General features: G+C 51.9%; 7 protein-coding genes across 7 annotated transcripts; 3 read left to right on the forward strand and 4 right to left on the reverse strand.

Annotated features, from left to right (window-relative positions):
• Positions 1–2342: 2342 nt before the first annotated feature.
• Positions 2343–3692, forward strand: A1O1_05212 (uncharacterized protein; the record flags this gene model as incomplete). The annotated part of the gene is made up of 1 exon (XM_007726098.1): positions 2343–3692. One exon carries the CDS (start codon positions 2343–2345, stop codon positions 3690–3692), a length of 1350 nt encoding a protein of 449 aa, XP_007724288.1.
• A 1813-nt stretch (positions 3693–5505) lies between these two features.
• A1O1_05213 (uncharacterized protein) lies at positions 5506–5916 on the reverse strand (the record flags this gene model as incomplete). The annotated part of the gene is made up of 1 exon (XM_007726099.1): positions 5506–5916. One exon carries the CDS (start codon positions 5914–5916, stop codon positions 5506–5508), a length of 411 nt encoding a protein of 136 aa, XP_007724289.1.
• Positions 5917–13225: 7309 nt separating this feature from the next.
• A1O1_05214 (uncharacterized protein) lies at positions 13226–13864 on the forward strand (the record flags this gene model as incomplete). Its single annotated transcript, XM_007726100.1, has 1 exon — positions 13226–13864. The coding sequence occupies one exon, from the start codon at positions 13226–13228 to the stop codon at positions 13862–13864; it is 639 nt and encodes a 212-aa protein (XP_007724290.1).
• A 2583-nt stretch (positions 13865–16447) lies between these two features.
• A1O1_05215 (ATP-dependent Clp protease, protease subunit) lies at positions 16448–17200 on the reverse strand (the record flags this gene model as incomplete). The annotated part of the gene is made up of 1 exon (XM_007726101.1): positions 16448–17200. One exon carries the CDS (start codon positions 17198–17200, stop codon positions 16448–16450), a length of 753 nt encoding a protein of 250 aa, XP_007724291.1.
• A 421-nt stretch (positions 17201–17621) lies between these two features.
• Positions 17622–18401, reverse strand: A1O1_05216 (uncharacterized protein; the record flags this gene model as incomplete). The annotated part of the gene is made up of 1 exon (XM_007726102.1): positions 17622–18401. The coding sequence occupies one exon, from the start codon at positions 18399–18401 to the stop codon at positions 17622–17624; it is 780 nt and encodes a 259-aa protein (XP_007724292.1).
• Positions 18402–18750: 349 nt separating this feature from the next.
• On the reverse strand, positions 18751–21165 carry A1O1_05217 (uncharacterized protein; the record flags this gene model as incomplete). Its single annotated transcript, XM_007726103.1, has 10 exons — positions 18751–19001; positions 19051–19198; positions 19249–19557; positions 19608–19710; positions 19806–20037; positions 20083–20194; positions 20243–20638; positions 20768–20814; positions 20862–20984; positions 21042–21165. 10 exons carry the CDS (start codon positions 21163–21165, stop codon positions 18751–18753), a joined length of 1845 nt encoding a protein of 614 aa, XP_007724293.1.
• Positions 21166–21756: 591 nt separating this feature from the next.
• A1O1_05218 (uncharacterized protein) lies at positions 21757–23223 on the forward strand (the record flags this gene model as incomplete). Its single annotated transcript, XM_007726104.1, has 2 exons — positions 21757–22585; positions 22646–23223. 2 exons carry the CDS (start codon positions 21757–21759, stop codon positions 23221–23223), a joined length of 1407 nt encoding a protein of 468 aa, XP_007724294.1.
• Between the last annotated feature and the right edge of the window lie 1737 nt (positions 23224–24960).

The following is a 24960-nucleotide window of genomic DNA, read 5'->3' on the forward strand; positions in this document are numbered from 1 at the left end:
TTAGAGTGTATTGCTGTCGAGGTCTTTGAACATTTTCTGTCTGATCTGCTCAGTTTGAGTATCGATATATTGACATCGTTTAACTGAAGATTGATCACAAGGTGAGTCCATCGAAGAAGGATAGCCGTCAACACACTTATATCTGTTTGTGATAATGGTCCATCTTGGCCTAAGGCTTCGGGATGAGCCTAAATCTGGCGGCAGGGATGCCAGAAAACTTGAGTGAATAAGTGGCACAAGGGGTCCCAGTCCTCAAAGTCCCGGGCGCTCTGGCAGCGGGATACCAAAAGGCTAGAGGTTCGAGCCAATATTCGTCCAAGCCATGTGTCGTTCAGGTGATGATTTGCGAAGTCTTGTCACACAACACCGTTCAGGTATTGTCCCTCTGCCGCTCATTGCTCAGCCGATCGCATCGAGCGATATATGTTTGCTCTCGCCACAGCCAGCGGATACAGCAGTGACAGCACCTGGGCGCATGGGGCCTGACCTGAGGATGCCTAAGGAGCCTGTAATCAGCGTCCAATGCATGCAGGCCTGGGTCCATGGCAAAGGCTAGATCCCACCCCAGAAGTCTCTCCTCGTGGCTGCTACAGCCGCCGAGAGATCTGTCAGGTCTGTCCACAGTCACGCTACTTCGTGGACTCATATGCTGGGCCGTGGCTGATGACTAGGCTGTTTTTCTGATGGGACTTACATCTGTTGCTCTGGTGTTCGTCAGGAAGTCGTGCTCCCATTGGGCCCAACGAGGAACAAGGGGAGGCATCCTAGTCATTGAGCACATGGTCTGACATTGCAAGTCGTTCCCTATGAGGAGCCTGAGGGTTGAAAGTGATTTGGAACAGGGAATATACCTTGTAGGCCACATACAATCTTGGTTGGGTTTGGATGACCGTACCAGCCCGCGTTGTTGTCCTGGCCCCATTCGATATGAAACAATATCACAACACGCGGACCGAGCCAATGTGGCAGTAGAGTGAGATTGGGTGTGAAGCAGTGAGCCTCGTCGCTAGCATACACATGGTGTATACATGATATGGAAGCGATGAGTGGCTGATTCCTACCTGTAGCTGGGACATTGGGCAAGGCTGAACAGGAACCAGGGGCGAATTCTGCTGGGGCAAGGTACTAACTACAGGTAGTGTAGCGGTAACGGTAACGGTAGTGTGATCCAGCTAAAGTAGCCTAAGGGCCCTTTCTAGGCACTGACTATAGGGGCGATGCTTTCTGTATCGTGACTAAGAAGCCTAGGGAGCCAACAAGCATTCTAGCCACGGGCGCTAGGGACGCCCGGAGGAATAGGGCTCTTAGGGCTGGTGTGGCTAAGACCGCCCCGAACAACCACGAATGCGCCCTGTGTCCTTTTGCCGTGCAACGATGCTCCTTGTCTTTAACAGAAAGCAAACGCTGTCTTCTCTCCTTCATTAGCAGTCAACCAGTTTCCTTTTCGTTCTGCCTGACTACCTACTTCTTGCATCGCCCTCATCTGGCCATGTCCTCCAGCATCAAAAAGACAAGAATGATCCCATAGATCGAGTCTAGGCCTTGAAAGTAAGTTCAAACCCAATCATCGACCCTCGATCGTCTCCCTCTTTGCCAGCAAGGGTCTGGCCTCGATCTACTCCAGATCCCACGATCGGCTCATCGAGGCCTAAGGGCCTGCCGTGCTGTGGTGGTCTTTGGTGGTCTTTAGTGGCCTTTGCGGCCTGTAGCCCGTCAGAACGTGGACAGTGGCGTGTGGCTGGTCCACCCGTCGACCTGGCCATACCAGAACAGTACCGTCGAGCAGCGAGCCGCGTTGTGGGCGCCCCAATGGCCCCAAAGGATTTCATATCCGGGGTCGATTGAAACCCTAAGGGCCCTTCAGATCCCTTCGAAGCTTGACCAGTGGGCCCTGAGCTGTACTCCCAAGTGATCCTGTCACACCACGAGGTGGTGAGACGGCTCTGCTGGGTTGCGAGAGCACCACGCACCACCCACAAAGGTAAATGTCTCGGGCCCAATGCTGTCTGATTGAACTCTGCTAACTCTCCTTTCCATTCAATGCTTGCCAATTCGTGGATTGACGTCCCCTGTTGTTGTTTTGCTGCAGGGAGGCAAACGCTGGGATCTCTCATCACCTGTTCCCCTTGGAGCTCGTCCATTGCTGTCAGATCTGCGGTAAGGGTAAGGCAATACTAGGTGTAGCGTCAGGCCCATTGGAGACCAGGCAAGGCTCTGGCTGACCTCTCAAATAGTCGATGTAAGGGCCCTTTGTCAACCTTGCTCAAAAGTACTCCCCAGAAAAGTCTCAAGTCATTTCCACACCGTCCCACCACCTAGATCCCTTCTCGATGTCGCCAACCATGAGATTCGCTGCTGCCGACGAGCCAGCCTCGCTGGCCGAAGTGTGCAAACTGGCCTGGCACACCTTCTACGGCATGCAGAAGGCGTCCGAGGACTTTGAAAACCTACGGTTCGAGGTCTGGACCATCGCCATCAGCCTCGACTCGTTACACAGCGTTGGCACGACTTCACTACTCATCAATCGACAACCCGACCGAGCACGATGGGCGTTGACCTTTTCCAAGATCCTATCCTCGTTGGCTTCCGCTCTACGGCCACTGCACAGTATGGTCCGACTATACCTGTCCAGTGGTGCCCGAGACCGGGCATCCATCAAGAACTGGCTGCTCCATCCGGACGTCGTGTACGAAGGGCTCACCATCCAGGATTTCCGACGGAAGCTGTCCATGCTGGTGGAGAGCCTGAATGTCTTTCTATCGTGTCTGACTCACGCCGAATTGGCCCGAGCCAAAAGCGCCTCCGAGTCTGAAGAGTTCCGCGTCCTGTCCGAAGTCACCAGCAATGTCCTTCACAAATGGGACCAGGATGTTTCCACCGGCATCCGGCGACCTGAAGCCCCCAAACCGATCGAGCCACCGGGCTATGTCAACGACGACGTCAAAAGCTATATGATGCCACTGCTAAACGGCGGATCTGGAGCTGGAGCTGGAGCTGGATCTGCCGGGGTCGGGCTTGGAGTGCAGAGCTCCTACGTCCCACAAGCCGCCATGCGGCAGCCACGCAGGGCCTCGCCGCCATCGTCTCAGCATCCCAACGGTCCGTCCAACCTGGACGACATCGAGCAAGGCTTCCGCAGCCACATGCACGCCATGCGGCGGATCCGGGAGCAGCTCCGCCAACAGAAGATCAACAACAACCACTTGACCGACCAGCGGTCGGCCCATTTCCCGGAAATGTCACGGACGACCAACCCGAGTCCTCCTCGAACGAACGGCCATCTTCCACTGACCCCGATTACGCCGATTCTACAACGTGAAACCACATCCGACTCGACGCAGTCGAGGTCGTCGTCCGACTTCTCCGGTGACTATGCCGACGCGTCGAGCAACAACAGCACCAGCTCGCTGAACGACTCCGAAGGGGGCAGCGTCATCTCAAACTACCATCCTGAGGAGACGAAGCTGACATTGATCCCATTTCATCCGCAGTCGCAGTCGCACTCGCAGTCGTGTTCGGAACCTGCTCGCAAGCGGAAGAGGCAGGCAGAGTTCCGGTTCAAGACTGGCTTGGAGGCTGAGAACATGCACTCATACTCGAGCGGTTCCTCGGATGATGGCGGATACGGTCGTAGACAACGCAAGACGGCGCTGGAGGAGCTCTTGACTACGGTTTTGTTTTTTGACAATTGATCACCACCATTGACGAGCCCTGCTTGAACGACCAGCAATTCCCGTTAGGTCAAGACAAAGACTGAATGAGGAAGGTCGAGGGCGGAAAACTTTCAATCAAGCACGGGTCCTCACTTGGAGGTGCCTGTAGCTTTCAGAGACACGTTTCTTACTAGGTTCACGGAACTCTAAGCATTGAAGAGAGAACCTGATCCTAACAGATGTTGGGTCTTGACAAACCAACACTTGAAAAAGGAACGGAACAGAACGAGTATGACCATATTTACATTACACATTGCAATGGATGGATGGATTGGGATGGTATCGGTGTTTCTGGAGTTCGAGCGACTGGGATTGGAAAGGGATGGAATATATGGGTAAAAGGGCATAATGGGCGAGAAGCCTCGAGCAGTTGAGGGCATGGATTGATTTCGATACCCACGAAACGGCGATAATATCCACAATAAAATAAATATATGAATTAGATTAGAACCCTCAAGAGTTGAGAGACAGCTGGTAACGAAGAATGAGATGATGAAACCACTTCTCGTGGCCATTAAACTGAGAGGCGTATAGGGGGCCCACCGCTGATGATATTCAACGTTGGGGGAAGGGAGTCCCCGGAAGGGGTCAGACTTAGGCATCCACCTCCTAGCTTCCACAGCCTTTTACGCCTATAAGATTGTGTGCTGTACCTAGATAGGCATCCCTAGCACTGGTATAAGCTTTCCCCCAGGCTGGGGAGGCTAAATAAAGCCAAGGAGGCTTGCTCTGTCTGGTATTTCTGTGGTCTGCCAGGCACGGCGGTCTGAGAGTGAAGCAGACCACTTGCACAGTATAAGATCTGGTTGACCAGGCGCTGGGTAGGATTGGCAGCCGGCGGTAGTGAGACAGGGGTTTGTGAGGCCATGTTTACCTACCTACGATGTACCTAAAGTACCTTAGGTACCTGACTCGTAGGTGCCTGATAACCAGAATCAATCGCCTGGCCCCCATATAATGCTCTACCCCCCTAACCTCTTAGCCTAAGGCTCTTAGGCCTCCCGCCTATCAGACCTCCTAACCCCCCTAACCCCACGTATGGTTGGATGGAGGCCACTCAACACCAACATGTGTGCTTCCTGATACTATGGATTATTAGCATGGCCTGGCCTGGCCTTGTCTCATCTTACCCTTGCTTTTCTGTAAGGCCCAGATGATCATACTATACCTGAAGAAAGTAGAGGTTACTTGATGGCTTGTATACCTCCACACACGGGCAGGAAGAGTACCCTACGAACGGGGGGCAGACTTGAAAATAACGCAGCCTTGTGAACGCGGGTTGTCAGGACCATATTTATATTCAACATCCTTCAGGATACGAGTTTCGGGACAGAATCAGGGATTGGAATCTCTGCTATCATATGGCAAACGCGTCTCGCTCTCTTGTAGTCTCATTATTGAATTCATATTTAAAAGGCTCATGCCGTCTATATCTCCCAGATTCAGCAGCCCATACCGTCCTATTCCATCCCATCTATGACCCAAGCATTGGCATGATGTATATGATGATCTTTGTTATGTCCAACCCACGTAAATCCAAATGTCCATTTCGTGATAGTAGTATGTCGTAGACCTGCGTAGCTGCCTCTTTGGTCAGGGGCGAATTAGTCGCAGGAGCTGTTTGTATGTTCATAGTTCCTCCTTCATTGACTGCCCCAATCTCTGCGACTCTGGGGCGTCATGGTTGTTCATGGTCATCTCTCTCAACTTGAAGTAGCGTATCATGTTGGTCAGGTAGTAGTTATAACCTCGCAACGATCAGAAGAGAAAAAAGCTCCCTTCCTTTCCAAGTTTAGATGCCACCAGACTTGCGCAGCTTCACTTGCTGGTAGTCCTCCCACATGAGTCCGAAGTTGTCGAACCAGCTGTCGCCGTAGTTGTTCATGGGCTTCGCGTCGACAGTCTGCTTGGCCAATGTCTCGGGTTCGTGTTGGAAGAACGAGTTCCCGTAGCCGTGCATGGCCGGGGTGACTTCGGCGGTGGGACTCTCCAGTGGGAGAGGGGTTTGGGGCTGGGACTTTGCGATCTTCTGCTGGGTGTACTCGAACGCCAATGTGCTGAGGTTCTCGAACCAGCTGGCGCCGTGGTTGCGCAGAGAGTCAACGGAAGCGTTGGACATGCTGCTGCTGCTGCTGGCCAAGCTGGATGGGCTTGTGGCAGTGACGGTGGTGGTGGTTGAGGTTTGAGACTGGTTGGATGCCATTGTTTGAATGGATTGATTTGTGATCTGGTTTGTTTGGTTTGTGGTGGATAAATGGATGGGTGAGTACTAGTATATATGTATTTGTACTCAAATGATGGATAATATCCCGGATGAAAGGGGGGGTGTTTGGGTATGATCTGGAGATGGGCGATTTGTCTTTCTTTGCTTTTGCTTCTGCTTGCTTGCTTTGCTAAAGTAGACAGTGAAGGAGGAAGGAGGAAGAAGGAAGGAGGAAGGATGGGAGGGAGGAAAAGTCTTCGAGCAGGTTCAAATACCTTGTGGCTCGAGCCATATCTCAATAGCTGGTGGAGGGAATATTGGGTCCCATGTCCGGATCCGGACAAGGCCACAGAGTTACTTCCCTGACTCGTCTCCCCGGGGGAGCCTGGGAGATCTTTCAACCTACTAGACTTGACCAGAAGATACCCGCGGTCCAGCAACAGGGGGGTTGAACAAGGTTGCAGCAAGCGAAGACATGTGTCAATCCTCCTCGCTAGCCACGTCGAACCAGCACTCTTGTTGGTAAGATTTTCCGAGACGATCTTGGAAAAGGCATGATTCTTGCATCGAGTTCGCTGTCGACTTCGAATATGCAGGTGGGCGTGATTATCAGCCCACTTGGGATGGCACATAGCCCAGGGAGCCCGCCGCTCGGCGGAGAAAGGAGACCAGGCCCCGGGCTTCAGTAGGCCCGTGAGCGGAAATGACTCGGGATCTGGACCCTGTTCGAGGCTCCACGTCCGGGGGGGGCTCTGCAGGCTGCAGCTGTCACGCGGGCTTAGGAGACCCTCGGTGGGACATGCTTCCAGCCTGCTGGACCTCTACCGTTTGTCGATATGGAGAAGAAGGTTGTTCGATGCGGGTTCGGGGGAGCCGTTGATACGGTGGATGCCCACTCCGACAGATTCTCGCCGATATTCCAAGAGAGATATGTCTCTTGTTAATGGAGGTGATCGTCCCACAGTCAATTAATAATACACCGTCGGACTCTCATGTGCAGACTTTTTACTTTTTCTCGCTCCTGATGATCGTTACTGTTCGTCGTTCTGCCAGTCGATCAGTGGGAGGGGCTACCCAGGGATACAGTTGTCAATCATGCACTCTGGCATGCTTTCGTCTGGGTCGACTGGATCCCACTGGAGAAAGCATAAGCCGGAAGAGGTGAGTACCGACTCGAGCGGTGAGTGTCCCAAGTCAGTACCATGCACTCCAAGTCTAGCAGGACTTGCACGTCTGCATATTATATTGATTGATTTATTCAGCTGTCATCCGCGCCGTGGAAATTTCCATCTCCACCCTAGAAGTCCCTTATATTAGCAGCCCACAGATTTGAATCCAGATCTGGATCCCGGACGGCGGACAGTGGGGTTCTGGGCCCGAAGGCGCAATCGCAAAAAATTAAAAAAAATATGAAGCCAGGGAGAAGCGTCGCTGCCGATACCCCGGGACGATGACCACAGTGTCGTTGGATATCAGCTATACTGGTTTCTACTCTGTATCTAGAATTCTCATTTATTCAGAGCGTCTTCGCATCTTCGCATCTTCACTCTCAAGAGGCCGCCATGGCCATTGCAACTGCTTCAACATGTGACCATACGTTTCTGCGCGCACTCCGTGACCGGTCGCCGCGGATTCAACTCCATCATATAACATCTCCACAACTTTCTCCACCACAATTAGGGCCGCAGTCTTGTTAGGGCCCGTTGGTGTACCGGCAACACCTCCGAGGCGACGGCTAGGACATGTTCCACTAATCTGTTCGACATCGGAAAGAACCAGGTATAAGCCATGTGGCTGCTTTCGAGGAAAAAGTTTTTTGCACTTTGGAACAAACTGAAAGTCCATGGCTGGATTTTTGGTGGTTCAGTGATTGTGCGATTGTGCGATGTGCGGTTGTCGTGAAGCCGACACGTGTAGAATTGCTGCAGCAACGGCGATGCCGTTAATGACCGGTAGGTGACGGCGAGCGAGTGTTGTCAACATGATGGCGTCCTCCTCGAAACAGAATCTGCCGTCGGGCGTTGTCCCATCCAAACCAAAACATGCCTTGTCATTTTCAACGCATCGCCGGATACTCGACTGCTTGTGGTGCACCATCTTCGGTCTCGTTGCGGATGATAGCTGAGTAGAAGATGCAGTCTTTGCCATACTATGGGACGATAAGTCAGCAGATGCGTGACGGGAGACCGGCTGCGTTGCTCAATCCCACAGTAGGTAGGTGAATTGTGTACCTCATCCTGATGAGCCTGTCTCAAAGAATCCCTTCTTCTACAGCTTTGCAGCGATAGAGCGCGTCGGTGGTGTCATTGTCCGAGTCACTTGGGAAGACACCATATCCGTCCTCGATCCACTCGACATGCTGGACGGCGACAGCATCTCCGTCATGGGCATCCCTTTCACCGCAAACAGGCGGCAACAACCAATCTGTGCAGTTGGCATCGATCTCGATGTCGCTGTCTGTGTCGGCTAACAGCCCAAGACGTCCTCTGGTATGCATCTTGGAAGGAAAAGACCAACAAGGAGGTGAGGATAGACGTTCGGGATGACGACGACTGTGCTGCGAGAACGGGACTTGAATTCCGTTATAAGCCCGTGCAGGCATCCTCGTCACTAAATAGCTGCCCGCAACAAAGCAAAGAAACTCCTCCAGGGTCCGTTGTGGATTCCCAGATATCGTTCTGGAATTCCAGGTACCATCTTCCGGGCGTACCGCAAGCATCGGTTGGCGTAAGTGAATGAGATTCCTTCGGCTATTAGCTAGTGACAAGCGATCCTGTGCCAGTATCTCCAATGACTTGAGCTCATAGGCTGAGAATGATCGTGTCGGCTGTGTTGGTATCTTGCTTCGCCGCTGGAGGGGGTCACGTGGGGGGGACTACGCCGTTTCCTGCGAGAATCACACCACTTGTGCATCGACCGAGATCGTCTGGGACTGGTCGAGACTCATGGCCCTCATGGATCTTCTTGGGTTGTGGACCCTGGAAGTTTGCACATGCACGATCTGCTTCAGATGTTGCGGCTTTCGCCTATGCGATTCATAAAGTCATGATGGCACGACGTTGACGTTCCCATGAAGGGGTGGAAGTCATCATAGCCACCTTTGGGGCAATGACCCTATGCTTAAGAACATCCCAATGCACAAGATCTTTAGCACACCGCTGGCTGGTCAACTGCACGGAGTCTACTCTTCTGTCGTTGCAATCGCCTTGTTGTCGTGTCCCTCCATATCGCGTAGCACAACGTCAACCGTAAGTGGTCCGGTATTTTCCGGCGGAGGCTTGAGAGACATCGAGCCTATTTGCATTGCATGTCATGTCACGGACCGTTTTTCTTACCGGAGCCGGGTCTTGAGCAAGCAATGCTCCGGTATCGTCGCTGTGCAGACACATAAATGGAGAGCACATGCCTGTGACATCTGGAGGCCCAATGAGACCCTATACACAACGTCCTGCATTTGACTCCAAGGAGGACGCTCCAAAGAAGGGTGAGCAGGCCGAGGCCCACCCTGCCCGTACCGGTATTTGTGTTAGCCATAAGGATACCGTCCTCGAAGTGCAACTTCAAAGACCTGCGGATGGTCCCTCGATTCGCAGGTGGAAATGACGGTCAGAACGCACGACATGGATGAAAAGAAGAGGACGTGTTCCTGGTTGACAATGAAGTCGCCGTTGTCTCCCGAGAAGGAAACTAGAGTAACCTCCCACTCTTTTGGGTGCACGTAATCCAGTGCCTTGGTCTTCTTGGGCGCGTTGAGATAGATGTCTTCTTTCGCCACCATGTTCTGTTCCCATTCACGGGACGCGCGTAGCGCTATCCCGGGTGTCACCATTTGCGTGATCTGGGGTTGGCCGAGGGCACTGCCTTCTAAGGGTCCTCAGATTTGCGCGTCGAAACCGAGTTGGGCACACAGATCAGCGCAAGAGAAGCCGTTGTTTCGTGTTCACAAAGTCAGAATCGGCCTCGACTACAGCATCTCTGTCCGAATGACTGTCTGTTTAGCCTGCTTGCTCAGCATCCCCTGAAGTTCAGGCTCTTGACCTCCTCCAACAATGGGGCAGTCTGCCAGCGTCTTCTCGGCCATCTCGTAGACCATATGATGATGCGAGTAGCGCGGCGGCATACCGTGGTCGAGGCCGTGTCGAAAGTTGGATGAATCAAACCTACCATAGTGTGTCGATCCAATAATGTCGACGCCTTGGCTGTAGTGAGCTCCACGATAAATGTATTGCTCTAGGAGCTGTAGGTTATGCGCTGCGTGGCAGTCAAATGCATCATCATGTGGCGCGATGTGTCCAGTTCGAGGACTCTGACTGTTGTCTCATTCCGCTTGTCCGGATGGCGGCCCCAACAACCTGATAGCTGACATTGCAAGAGCTGCAGATTCCCATTCGTCGTTCCTGATTTGTGAGCACCAAATAGCCAGGATGTTGGCCAGTGTGCTGAGGTGAGTATCAATCGCTACCTTGACTCATCGCTCACGATGCGCGATGGCTGCATTGTTGCCGCCTTGATGGAGATCTCCACAGCGAAAGAATCCTTGACTGCGACAGAGGACTCGTCCTCATTGATATCGGTGACTACTCGCAGTTTCATTGTGCTCCAAGGCAGAGAGAACGTGGCGAGAACGGAATGCCGCAAAGAAGCTGATCAACAGTGATGGAAAGAGAAGATCATTTCAAACGGAACTTGCGATGAAAGGGAAACTTCCCTTCAGTTTTCAAATGGCTGCGTTTATGTTTCCTGCCACCAGCAGAACGACGAGATTGGCTTGGCACAGTGAGAGAGCGGAATTGAAGCTTTCAAGGTTGGCTATAGACCGTGGCTGAGATCTTGCCTGGACCAGTCGAGTCGGTTGAGGGTAGTCGTAGCAGTAGATTTCATTGTGAACAACAAGTCCATTATATATGAAAGTGATCGGCCCTCCATGTCGAAGGATTGCCATTTCAGATTCTTGCTGGCCACCACCACACCCTCAGTCACGTCTAGGGCTGATGATGCACGAGGGAGGGATCGCCAGGCAGATGCACTGCGAGTTGGGTTGGCCTTCATAACGCGGCAGAGTTGGCGGATGGAGGCAGACCGAGACGAGGATTGTCTCGGAATATTCCCACCATCCAGAACGGAGCTTTTTGCAGGAAGGTTGGGCGTGGGACAACATCCTGCCGAGGAGCACATCAACATGTTCCGTATGGCCAGTTTGATGGCTGGCTGGAACTTTTGCCAGCAGGCCCCAAACAAGCCTCTTTTTCTGCCCGAGGGATCGTTCAGGCAAGCTTGAACGGGACCCTTTTGAGGGAGGCACAGCCGAAGGGTCGACCTACATCGTGCTTCGCAAAGTATTATAGCCACAAAAGAGACTTCAATAAGGACAAACGACCGGCTGGGACCAGCACGCATTCACGGGAAAGGAAGTCTGCCGTGCTGGAGGTGAGCAGGAAGTAATTCGAGTGCGGCGCAACATGATCCTAGAAGTTGTCGGCCGTTGGAAAGCCACCAGCAAAGTCTCTCGAAGTCTGGCCAGATTTCAATCCAACTCTATCGCAGCCAGCAGCCAGTCTACACTCACCGAATTTCCCTTTGGGTTCAATAGTTGTGGCTGACCGGGTGGTTGGTGACCGTCAGCCACGAAGTCGTTGACTTGTTCGACTCGTGGTGCTACTCGTGGTGTTACTCGTAGTGACCAGTTCAGCTCGATATCCATCAAGCCCTTTATTTAGCATCTCATCCACACGACCTCCACATTCCAGGCAAACAGGCGGAGTCTCATGAGGAGTCGCTTACTGTTCTCGGCGGTGTATCTGCATCTGCTATGAGGGGAAGAAGGATCGCGACGGATGAATCGTCCGTCAGCGTGTGCCGTTCGAACCGACGGGGATGGTGTGCTGCGGCATCATGCAGCGAACGTTTGCCTATGTCTTCTCAGAAGGGTTCTTAGATGCTTGATTTGGGGCCCGGCCACGAAAATCCTGGTCATACAAACAAGAGAAAAGACAAAAGCGCGAAATGGACGAGTCGTTGTGGTGCTCATTCTTTTTCCCGAATTCTATTTTTGAAAAATGTGCCTGTGTTGGCTTCAACGACGGCGTCAACTTAAAAAGGAGACCATTTGTTCAGGCCGCCGTTTGAATGGAGGCTTGTTTCTCGCGGTGTGGCTTGGGATCAATCTAACAGGCGACGGTCGTGTTGTTTGACACCCAGTTTTCTACAGGGGGGTCGACCCCTCCACCTGCAATCTGCCTTTCAGGTTTGTTAGTCACAGCGGGCGACAGCTTTCCCTCCCAAATGACACAATGATGTGTCGAATCGTCGGAACAATGTTTGCTATGTTGGTACAAGGTGGACTTGATGGAGGAAGATGCCACAGATTATGCAGAAAGAATTGACCGAGTCGCTCCCATCACTACCTGTCTCTTTCTCTCTCTCTTTTTGTCGAAGATACACATCGACATGGGCTGGGGAATTACTTTCGCTTATTCCGTGTCTGCTGGATCCCGGCGATCAACGTCTCCAGACGGTCAAGAAGCTAGCATGATCCTTCCAATAAGCGTTGCCCCCCAAGTTCACACCAGGCAGTCAAGTCACAAGGCCCTTAGGCCCCCGGAGCCATCATCGAGCGTTGATCCCGGCCCCCCCTGTCGGTCTTATCCTTTTCAGGATGGTCTTTTGTGCAACCAAGCCTCCAAATCTCAAGCTTCTCAGGCCTTGAGTGACTTCGAAGCTTTCCCCGGGAGAGGGTCAGCATCCAATTGTTGGCGACCATGCAATTGCCCAGCTGAACGGTGGAGTCACATTGGCTGTACCTGACAAGGTTCTGACAGCCCCATGTTTGCCGTGTCTCACCAGAAACCATGGGGTGTTTGCCCTGCCTCTTTCAGAAGAAATACTGTTCAGCCTCGCCGGTTCGCGCGCCAGACTTCGGCCTAGCTGGTGATAGGATTTTGGATCAACCGTTGTTGGCGGGCTGTCTGTCAGCCACCAGCTTCGTTCTAGCTGGGGGCGGCGGTCAGCAGGAACAATAGCCCCAAAGCCAATCTCCTCGAGGATCAACCTGTTACATGACATCCAGAAACTGGTGGACTCCTATTACTACCGCGTGCTTCCCCAGATATCTTCCCAGTTGCTGTTCTTCCCTCTTCTACTACAGTACTACTTCACTCACTTCATCTCCTACGTCCTCTGCATTTGCCACAGTCACTCGCTTGAACTTGGCCCAGTGTCGTTCGTCTGCTTTCGACATCTTCCAACTTATTCCTTTAATACACCTGTCTACCTAATATACCTCTCACAACCGGGTGTTGAGACAGACAAGATGAAGTCCTTCGCTGCCGTCGCCATATTTGCTGGCCTTGCGGCCGCATACCCAGGAGAAGTGCTCCTCAAGCGTGCCCTGACGGAGCGTGACAGCGGGTGCCCTAGTGATCTTACGCCAGGTCAATACGAGTTCCCTCACTACATCACCCAGATCTCCAAGTCAGAGCCCGACAAGGCCTTCGGTCCTCAGTACAACGGCGTCTTCACAGCCAACGACATTGCCTCCATCTTCAGCTTCGATATTCCTATCGAGCGCGCCGACGCCAACTGTACTCTCGAGTTCCTCTTTCCCCTCAAGTCCCAGCTCAAGACTTCAAACTTCGAGTTCGAGGGCGACGGCACGTTCTTTTTTACGGGCTACAACCCAGGAAGCTGCCCAGGCCCTGAGACTACGTGGAACAATCAGCCAGCACCGGGACCATTCCCCGCGTTCCCACCTATCCAGATCGAACCGGGAAATCGTTACGTAATCGACGTGGGTCCTTGCTTCGTTGGAGCTGGCAGCTGTGTCGCAGGAATGACTTACACTAATGATTCGAATCTGTGGTTCTTCCAGGATTCCGACGATTGCGCAATTGGGATGTTTACGTCCTACCAATATGGCTTGCCAACACCCGAGGGTGGCTTTGGAGCATAATGGTGCTCAGCGCATATTTGACCCCTATACTGAGTTTCAGCACCATCCGCTTCTTGGTCGTGAAGATCTCGCCCCGAGGGTGCCCTATATACCGGACGTCCAAAAATCGCCCCGCATGACCGAATTGGGAAATCGGAGTCGGAAAACATGAGAAGAGTTGCTGCCGCCTGGAATCATGCATGGAGAACACTACAAATGTACTGAATGGCTGGTTGATTGACTGCGTGGTTGGGTTTGATGGTTGCCCGACCTGGGAGTGGGTGACCACCGGCAACCAAAATAGATTTTGATATCACGTGATCTTGGCACTCCCCGGGACATTTGTCTCAACACAAGATCCTGCAACCTTTCTGATTTAGCGATCTTCTACATTGTTTGCATGCACGAGCTCAAGGAATTTGAATAAGGCAAGGCAATCCATAATCATCAATCAAATTAATTTGCATCTATGCCTGATAATACTACGAAGTCCTGTTTGGGGGTATTTCCCGAAATAGTTAGCTTGCTTTCATTTCGACGAATAAGCGTGCACCATGTGCTCCAATGACTAAGCCTTCTCTCACGACAAGGCTGCCTCAACAATGTGGAATATGGATTCTGAATGCTTTTCGATCTCGTAGGATCCAGCAGTGCTGCCTATACTACTGGCATCTCCTCTTGATGGCCATCACTGAAGAGTATGATCAGTAATCCTCTCATGGCTGCATTTTTCCAGTGGGAAATTCGCTTCCCCGCAACTGGTCGCACGTATCGGAAAATTACCTACATGGTGCCCTGTTCAGGTTGTGTCCTGTTCCACGACAGCACAGCGGCTGTTTGATGTCAAAAGGTAGCAGCTGTGCCACTCTAGTACTACGTACACAGGTACCTTGTAGAAGACGCCTTACTTGGCAAACTTTGCAAGCCGCAGAAGAATATGCAGGGAGAGATCAGCGCAGTTCACATGTTCAGTAAGGAAAACATCTCGCGAGATACGGTCTGAGGCATGTAGCCACCCACCCACGCCTCGAAGCCCGTACTACCTGATATGTATAGAATTGCAGCGACACATGCCATAGGTACCTACACAGTACGGTGATGCGGGACGAGATCTTTCCATTCGCCTATATGTCTGCAGATCTTGTACCTTGCAGCCTGGATATGAAACGTTGATAGAATTATCAGCTCTTGGACTATACCCACACGCAACCTGTTGCATGTTCTCCCCCACAGGCAGATATATATCTCAGAACCCATCCAAGGCATCTACGGAAGTTGCCGGTTTGAATGACGAGCAGGCCACCGCGCGGGGTGGGTTTGCCGAGATACGTCGAGTCGATCATTGCCATAGCTTTCATTTCCCCTTAAGTGTTTCTATGTTTGGAAATAGTCAGCATCAAGTCAGAAATGAAACCCTGTAGAGTCCTCTTTCTCACAGACCAACGGTTGGCCCTGGCCCGACTGTGATGTTGTAGAATAGTTATAGGAACCGCTTTTCCAACGTTAGCGTGCAGTGGGTCGAAGACTGACTGAAATCTGACATCTGTCGGTATGCTGATCTGCGATGCAACCATCTGACCGAATATGGGCCAAGCTGGAAGGAGTCCCTGACCGAGACGGAAAGTCCAAGTATGTCCCTGGGAGGATAGTGCTTCTAGCAGTGCAGTTGGTTTGGAACTTGATTGTGAGAGGTTGAATCGCACAGCATGCAGATGCTGTAGCGAGGCCGAGTGCTCATTTCCCGCACCTCGGCGAGTTGTGCTATGGTGTTCTACGCTGCTAAAGTGTTGGTTGCCTAGGTGTGTTGCTGTTGTACCCCGAGCGACCACCCATGCCAGCCATGATTCAAGAAAAGGTGCTCTGGGTGAATTGGGAGACGACACCGCCATAATCCGGCTTGACTGGCACTACATGCAGGAGAAGGGTGCACTTATGGCGGAAAAGGGTATTGAGATGTATGAGACGAAGATTGTAGCACGCATTTGCACGCATTTTCCACCACATATGATGGGATAGGTTTGAGAAGGAAAGCAAAAATGGACATCTCACATCCAAAAGCGTGTCGGCGACACACATGAATTTGATTGCTCCTTATGATTGAGGAGAGTTGAGGGCTTTCACACCGAAAAGGCTCTTGACGTCCCCCTCTCCATTCTTGCCTTGGACACTAGAAGGTGCTCACCCGTCATAATGGCCCAGTGAGGTCAATCTCAATTTTGGCACCATTTTTGCCGTCCGCATAACTAGTGCATGCCATGGGCAAAATCTAGCTCCATTGCAATCTCAACCTTCAGCCATCCCAAGGTTTCCACATGCCACCACTGACTTGCATTTGCTTTCAGCGCGAGTCCTTCCCAACAACAAAAGTCGAGTGGATAAATGTCGATAATCATCGATGTGTGGCTGAGGTGGAATGGCGGATCATTCACAGATAACCACCCAAGACCGAAGGCGAGCGCTGAAGTGCTGTTGTACACGACAATCATAACTGAGCCGTAGCGCCTTGTCCGTGACATCTGTTGCACATTTCCGTCGCAATGTGTTGGCCATCAACAAGCTGGATCTTCAGCCGGGGAATACTTCAATCCCATGTCTTGTCGTCCATCACCTCTCTTCACCCTGTTCAGAAGCCTTCTTCCTGCTCGCGAGGATCTCATCCACCACACCGAGTTCCAAAGCCTCCTCTGCGCTGAGAAAGTAATCACGCTCCATCATCTTCTCGATCTCTTCAAGATTCATCTTCTTCTTGCCAGTCAAGTGTCTTTCGTAGATTTGGTTCAACTGCGTCCGTATCCTCAGGATCTCCTTCGCGTGAATCGCAATGTCGGCCGCGGTCCCAAAATAGCCGCCGCTTGGTTGATGCAGCATGATACTCGAATGTGGCAGACAATATCTCTTCCCCGCGGCACCGCCTGCGAGCAATAAACTGCCCATTGAGGCGGCCTGACCCAATACAAGCGTTGAGACTTCGGGGACAATGTAGTTCATACAATCGTAGATCGACAGGCCTGCCGTCACCGAGCCGCCGGGAGAGTTGATGTACATGGAAATTGGCCGGTCGCTATCGGCCTCGAGGTAGAGAAGGGACGCGGTCACGGTGGCGGCCATACGATCGTCCACTTCTCCGTAAACGGCCACAATCCGCTCCTTGAGCAGTCGGCTGAATAGGTCTGTCGTGTGGTTCATCCCGCCTATTGTCTCGGTCACGAACGGCACGGGCAACCAACTTGAGGTTGGTTTAGTCGGGGTTCGCGAATACTGCCGTTGCTGGCTGCCATTTTGCTGTAGAATCCCTCCGCAAGCTTGCGCAGAGACACGAGCTGAAAGCCGAGGAGCGGCGCGGAGTATCTGCCGCATCTTGTGAACGGACAGCGAAAGAAAGTTGTCTCGTTGAGAGGAGAGAGAGTATGAGAATTGGGCTGTGAGAGTCAATTCAGTCTGCCGTTGGAAGCGCAGGTTAGACTACGGTGAAGCATTGGGATGCGGAGCATTTATCTCTCGATGACGGGGCCGATGCAGTTCACGTACCACGAGGAGGTGCAAGGTAAATCGGGCTCAACGGGGTACTAGGTGTAAAGCTTTGGGACAACGTAAAAGCCATTTTGGCATGGGAAGTATTTACAAGATCCATGATCGCACATCTGCATCAATTGACACGAGAATGAGCAACGGTGCTAGAGCATGCGTCCTGCATGCCCGCCGCATCTATGAACTCCGGCAGGAAGTCTGGCCCTTTTTGAAGATTGTCGCTTCGTATCCAAGCGCCCCGGCGCGTGGTTCAACCGGTCGCTGCCCTTGCTGCCGCGATCCTTGCCAGCATATTCGCAAACCCTGCGCGAGCCGCTGGGCTGTCCATGGTTGAGGGCGCAGCAGGCTGTGGAGGTCGCCTTAGCAGAGCCCTTACTCCTTTTCGTATGTCCAGCACTATCAGTTCGTCCTCTTCGACATTGCCCGCTTTCAACGCGCCAGGTGCGACAAGGTGGTCTTCGCTCGCTCGAGAGGGTAAAAGACTTTGCAGTTCGATGCCGTCCGCGCTTTCGGATGGTTGGTCTCTCGCCCGAAGTTGACCAGCCTCTTCACTTTCTAGGTCTTGCGGCGGTCGTGCTTCCTGCACCCGTGATCCTCCTGAAATGGTCGTTTTTTCATACCCAGCCACCAGCATGAGTAGTTGCAGCCCGAATAACACCAGATCCAATAATAAAATCCTCCATTTTGAAGGCGCAAACTCGCCGACAAAATCAATCAACAAGCCGCCATGGATGTACTTGGCCCCGGGTCTCTGTTGTAGAAGATGAGCTCCGAAACACAGTAGGTTGGCGAACACGACCGGAGGTAATTGTAGCGCCTCTGGCTGTCGCACGTGGAGGACCTGCGAAAAGGCGCGTAGAAAGAGGAGGAACGTGAGGTTGTCGCAGAAATACAAGATGCCCAGCTGCAGGAAAATCAGGCTATCGAGCGTGTGCAGGAGGGAGTCAATGTGATCGGTCTTCGTATCTCGGGCGCGCAGTGTGCCCTGCTCTGAACCAGGCGAGAGGATGGGTACGGCGTCATTATTCATGCCAGGACATGCAGAGAGGCAACTGTAGACATGCCCAATTTCATTGTTGCTTCATATGCTCATATGGTCCGTAGCTGAGACGAGAAAGACTGGTGGATAGATTCAGCCCCCGAGATAATGTTGTCGTTGAATAGGTACTAGTAGTAAGAGCAGCAGCGGGCCAACAGGCTGCGAGGCTCAGGCTGCGCAGCGGAATAGATGAATGCCAAGCAACAGTTCCGTCCAATGGAGGCGCAGTGAACCAACAGCTCGAGCTTGATGTATCGCATCTTTCCCATCCCCTCATCCTCCCATCATCATCCATCATATACCAGCTGCCATGCTCTCGCCTAAGCATTCAATCCTCTTCTCAGTCATCTCCTGTGACCAGAGATCCTTTCCAAGCTGGATCGGCCTCATACTCGATGGTGGTGGATCCAATACTGCGTCGCCCGATCTTCGAGGTTACCTCCAATACGCCTTTCGACGAGCTGGTAGTCACCAAGATCTCGATGTCGTAGGAGTGGTGTTCTGGGAATTTGTTCGTCTGCTTCTTGATGCGAACGCGTTCTTCCTTGACGAACTTTGTGAGGTTCATCGTGATCGTTCCCATTTTCACGACTGGCCAGTGTCAGTACATCTTCCATCATCGGGCCAGAGGGGAGCTCACCAGAAGGACCCATCCGGCTGGGCGCCTTCTTCTTCGAACACCTATAGATGGTCTGATCAATGAGCACTTCGTCTTTCCGAGCCTCGGCTTTGTCAATCACGACATAGGCTCTGAACCGCTTCTTCATTCCCAAAGAGATCTCGTCGCCCTGGTGTCTGGTCAGATAGTTCTCAAGAAAGGGGTGGGCATGCCTTGTACACTTGCGATATCCCAGCGCATCTGATTCATGGCTCTGGGTCCACGGACCGGACATTCGAATAGATCTTCGAGCTCATGCTTGTCTTCGTCAAATTTCACATGGACGCAGAAGCCGATATGGTCTCGCGATCTCCGGAAAAGCACCGGAGAGTTTTCTAGACCACAGATCGCTGCTCCTCGAGCGATGGCTGACCATGATTTCTTGGGCACGACAAGCTCAATGTTCTCCCCTCTGAGAGTTTTGATGAAGTCTTCGAACCTGGTACAAACATAGGTGGATGAAGCCAATCCGCCACAGAGCACCATCGTCTGTGATGATGTGAGCTGTAGCTTGGGAGAATGGTCTGCCTGTGACCTACCTTGACTGCTGGCATCTTGGCTTTCTTGGTTCTCTTGATCTGCTTTTTGACCAGTTCGAAGGCCTTCTCCAGCACCGGTTCAAAAAGAACCCCCAGCTCTTCACTGGTCTCTGTCAGTCTGAAGCAACACGACTGGATCACTGATGCTAAAGCTGTACTCACCTTTTGAGAAGGACCAGATGCTCCTCTGCGTTGTACCTTTCTTTCATTTCCGAGCTCTCCATGTTCACCTTCGCCATCCAGAGAGGCAATTCATAGACTTTGCCATTGACGACTCCCTCGAACCCTCGTTTGACAGTCTCAAATGCTTCCATGAACTTACTCCCTGCACCAATCTTGGTGGCAGCAAGCTCGGAGAAAGCAGCACCGAAGTGATGTTCAAGAAGGCCGTGGAGGGCGCGTTCGATAGCGGTTGCGCCGCACTTACCCCCTGACTGCATCAGCCTTGCACCGAGACCTGGAACACGGAGCTTACCTTGTCCAACGCATGCCTCTCCCAGCTTCAACGGGTCAGTCTTGACAATCTTGTATGTGACCAGATCAGTTGTTCCTCCGCCGATGTCCACAATCGTTGCACATGTGCCAGGCTGCAGTTGGTCAGTTTGTGTGACCCCATCATTCAAAGCTACGCTTACCTGGAAGGTATGGACATCAAACGATGCGGTCACTGACTTGATCGCCGCTACAGCAGCGGCCTCGGGTTCATCGACGAGCAATAGTTCGTCTTTCTCGCGGCTTCCAAACCCAGCATTTCGTGCTGCTTGGCGAGTGGCTTCACGGGCAGCAGGGCTCCAAGTCGCGGGCAGAGTGATCACATATCGAAAGCTGGTCTGCTCCACGGCGTTTCTGCCAATCTCTCTGCACAGACGATCTCCGATATGGTTGTGGACGCACTTCAGAAAACGTTCTGCCAACTCCTTCGGAGTTCTGTCTGGTGGTAAGCTCATTAACACGCCGCCAATGCATCTCAGGAGCAGCTCATCGTCGAAATCGGTCTTCGAGGTAGCTCCATCCAGAAGAAGCTTGAGCAACTGATGAATAATCAAAGATTAAAGTCCAAATCCCCATCTGTCCTCCGTGAACCCATTTTCTTCTCCGATAGCGATCCGGGTTGGACATTTTTTGTTTATCTCGTTCTGCCCCCCAGGCCATGATCTTACCACGTCAACATCATGGGACGTCTTATTGCTGCTGACATAGGCGATTCCTGATAATTTAGCAATCATTCAGCGTGGTTTGGCAGGGAGCAGATACCTGTATGTGTGGTCCCGAAGTCGACAGCGACGATGACCTTGACATCTTTTTCTGCAAGCTTCTTCTCTCGAGCTTCTTTTGCCGCCTTCTTCCTCTCCTCTGCTGCCGGATCAGGCTCTTGCGCTTCACGGGATCAGCGAACTTGCTCCTCGACGTTGGCAACCCTGGATTCGACCTTACCTGTGCGTTTCCTTTTCTGAGCACCCAACGACCTTGCGCTGACCTTGGCTTTTCTTGTTCCGCCTTTGTCTTCATCGACCGGACTACTGTCCCTTACACCAAGCTTGTTCTCCATGCGGTCCATGACTGCAGACAGGTTCGGTTGCAAGCAAGCGAAGATTCGGTTCAGTTGCTGTGGCCTTATTGGTGCTATACCGTGGTAGCTGGAGGTGTTTGAGTGGCCGGTTCAAGGTGAGATGAGGAAAGGAAGAAGGATCGAAGGAGAGAATTCGCTTTGAGGACGGCGTATATATACCTCAGCCTCGTCGACTTTCACGTGCTCCGAGACCTATAGTCACTCCAACTCTCATTCCTATCTCATCACTGGTGGCATGTGCATCGCAACTCTCTGTTACTGACTTCATTTTCCTCTTAGGTTCGACCGAAGCAGCTTGTCTTCCGGGACTCAACTACTGAAGTCATCGTGACACAGCTTATTCGATTTGGACTTCAACCGAGCTTTACGTCCTAGAGATTCGCGGTTTGCAAGCTAGAACCGCCGGTCTGACGACAAGATGGCGAAAAATCAAGACAATGAATTGACTACTGCAGCACGTCGTTCGATCCCGGCCCCAGAACAAACCAAGCAGAAGCGAATGCAGCCACTACGCCCGCCCTCCATGTCGGGTTCACCATCGCAGAATCCGAATACCACTACGACAAGAAGAAATCTTCCATGAACACTGATAGCGATAGCCCCGAAGGGAACGAGGGGTCAGATCCGGACTGGGACGAGACTCCGCCGAAGAAGCGGCCGAAGTCTACGCCTGGAAAGAAGCAGCAGGGTAATTGCGCGGTGCAGATCCCTCGCCCTGCAAACAGGGAAACAAAAACCACAGAAGGGCGCGAGTCTCCCAAGAAGAAGCGGCGAGCTCGGCGAGTATTGTCGGCGGAAGAGGCAAACCATAAGCTCGAGAAGTCTCAGAAAGATCTTCAAAGAAGCAGAGAGAGATTTGCGACACTCAGGACAAAGCGGTTGGAATCAGATGCTAGGTGTGAGCGGCTCAGAGAAAAGGAAATGAAGGCCAAGAACAGAAATGCCCAGCTCGAAGGCGAAATCGAAGATCTCGAAGTTCAAAACATCGGCCTCAAAGAGGACCTTCAGAAGCTGCAAGCCGAGCAGGTGGAACGTTTGGGGAAACGGCATACTGCTCACAATGACCGTTGGGTCATCACAGCCCTGGAAAAGATATTTGACGAATCAAGAAAGTGGAGCAAGGCCTGGACCCAGAGAGCATGGACCAGTGTCGACCTTGGGCAGCTGCAGAGAGCTGCGGAAGAACCTGGAAAACACGGCTTGATACACCATGCGACGCCAGAAGTTCATTACGCCATTGAAGCGGCTCGCTTGCCCGTGTGGATTGTGGTGAACAAAATTCTGAATGAGTTTTTCTGCTCTGCAACATTCAAGAGTCCCTTCGCCAGCCTCGGAAAGTTGCATGATGATGGCAGAGAAGGCGATGTCGAAACAGCGCTCGACTGGGTAATTGAAAAGGCCAAGCAGGGTAAAGGGTGTTCCATTCCTATTTTGAACGGAACACATTGTACTAACCTGTGTTTTCTAGGATCCTTAGAACAGGGTAGTATATTGAGAGCAAACATCCTCCGTGCTCTTGGTGCGCCTGTTCTTGAGGAGAGAGAGCGAGATTCTCTGCCCGACCTTGCGCCAGACACGCAAGACTCAATCAGATCTGTGTGTAACGAGATGGTCTCTTGTTTCTTAGGCCGTTTCGAGACAGTCTTGGGAGCTGTACGTAACCAGAAGTATGAAATCATGCGACGTAAACAGCTTCAAGCCATCTTTGAAGCATCAATGGCACTTTCAACCTCCCTCGCCACACAAAACCCGGAAATACAAGTCTGCTTTCTGCCCGAGTTGGCGGATGCGTGCTTCTCTTTGGATCACCCACAACTTCGCGCTCACCGCGCCATGGGTTTGAAAGAAGATCGAAATGCCGAAGATGGTCTTGACCCAGATGATATTGACATTGACGGTCAGCCAATTGATATGGTGATCGAGCCGATGGTGGTGAGAAGTGGGAACGAAGATGGTGAAAACTACCAAATGCAGAAGATTCTGAAAAAGGCTGAGGTTTGGATGGTCAAGGACGCAGATCTTCCACCTCCCTTCGGGCGACAATAGAGGTGATGTCGGAATGCCAAACGACTGAGCATCTGCAGCCTCAGCATGGACAGCATGGACAGTATGGACAGCAACAGGGGTTTGGGGGAAAGAAAAAACAAGTGGATGAGGCGTGGTAGGGGAGAGGCTTCGAGACAGCAGTCTGACAATGAAGAATTAGCTTTTCACAAGATGCCGTCTTACTACGGACGACCTTCTAGCGCAGAGTACAGACACAATCAGAGTCAAACGGTCTTCGAAGAGACTGGTGAGTATGCTCTTCCCCGTCCCGTTATTTGACTTTTCTTCTAATGTCTCTGCAGAAACAGTGAGTCGGCCAACATTTCGCCGATTTTGTGCTTGGGGTTTCTCATCGGGACAGCTTCAGACCCGTGTGTACAGGGAAACGAAGATGCAGGGCTTATTAGAGAACAATCTTACACCTGCTGTGACGGAGAGATCTAGTCAAGCGAGAAGTGGGCCGGGACAACTTTCAATGCGCATGCAAGTTCAGATCGGGTGAAAATTTGATGCCGGAGGCAATTCAACAGCCTTCCATCCATGCGGAGGTTGCATAGGTGCTGGAAGGAAGCGTGTTGTCGACAGTTACCTTACTATTAGACCAAAAGCGTTCTTCGATGTGCCTGACCTCTACTGAATCTGAATTCAAACCGGAATTCTCCTTGCCCCGTGGTATCTGGGCAGTCTTTTTAGCATGGGATTCTATGGACAGCTTCCTGTCATCCCATAGACAGCTGTAAGGCTCTTACAATACCAGGGACAACTTTCTGCTATGCCACAGACAACTTCTACTATGTATACCACGGACTGCTTCTGCTATACTTAACTCCCACAGGACAACTTCTTGCTATACTGCGGACAACTTCAACTATACTTATTATGGACAACTTCCTATACTGCCATAGGACAGCTTCTTACTATACTGCGGACAACTTCCTACGCTACCAGTGTCCGCCCCATAGCAAGAATCTGTCCCCGTAGCAGGCGTAGGAAGCTGTTTGTGGCATATATAGCAAGAAGTTGTCCTATTGCGGACAACTTCTTGACAACGTTATGACAACTTCTTGCTATATTGCGGACAACGTTCTGAGCTACCATGGTACTTTTGTTATGGTTCGGGAGGGTTTCGGCAAGATCGAATAGGATTGGCCGGGGCCGGTGATGAAGAAAGAGAGGGTGCCATAAGTAACAACTACTCCTACATCTAGTATTGGGGAGCTCGTTAATAAGATGAAGTAGATTTTTCCGATATGGCTATCCGTAACGTGCCATGGGTAACAACTACACAGAGTACCACCAGAAATGGGGAGCTCGTCAATGAAAACCAGGTGGGAGGGTTCTGATATGGCCGGCGTACCCCCTATTCTCACTCAGCCTCGTGTGGCCGGTGCCGGATTAATATTGTCCCTTTCCGGGCTGCATGAGGCTACTACGTACCCACCACCCTCCATGCGTGGGCAAGGCTAGGTTCCCCTGAAAGACCGAATCGGCAGATCAGCATGGAAATCAGAAGCTCAAATGGAAACAGGAGACAGGAGAAGATTCGACTATGGATTTGATCTGCATTGCGTTGTTTTCATGTGCCATGTGCCATATCCCATGTCCCTTTTCGTGTGAAAAACACCTGGTATGCCCCAGGTATTCGACCATCCGTGCATGCACACAACCAGTTTATGCTATGCTCTTCATCTCTATATGCTGTCTAATGAGGACTCCATCCAACTTCAAAAGAAACAC

This window comes from Capronia coronata (assembly GCF_000585585.1).
Source record: "Capronia coronata CBS 617.96 chromosome Unknown acBCG-supercont1.4, whole genome shotgun sequence".
Taxonomy (NCBI): Eukaryota; Fungi; Ascomycota; class Eurotiomycetes; order Chaetothyriales; family Herpotrichiellaceae; genus Capronia; species Capronia coronata.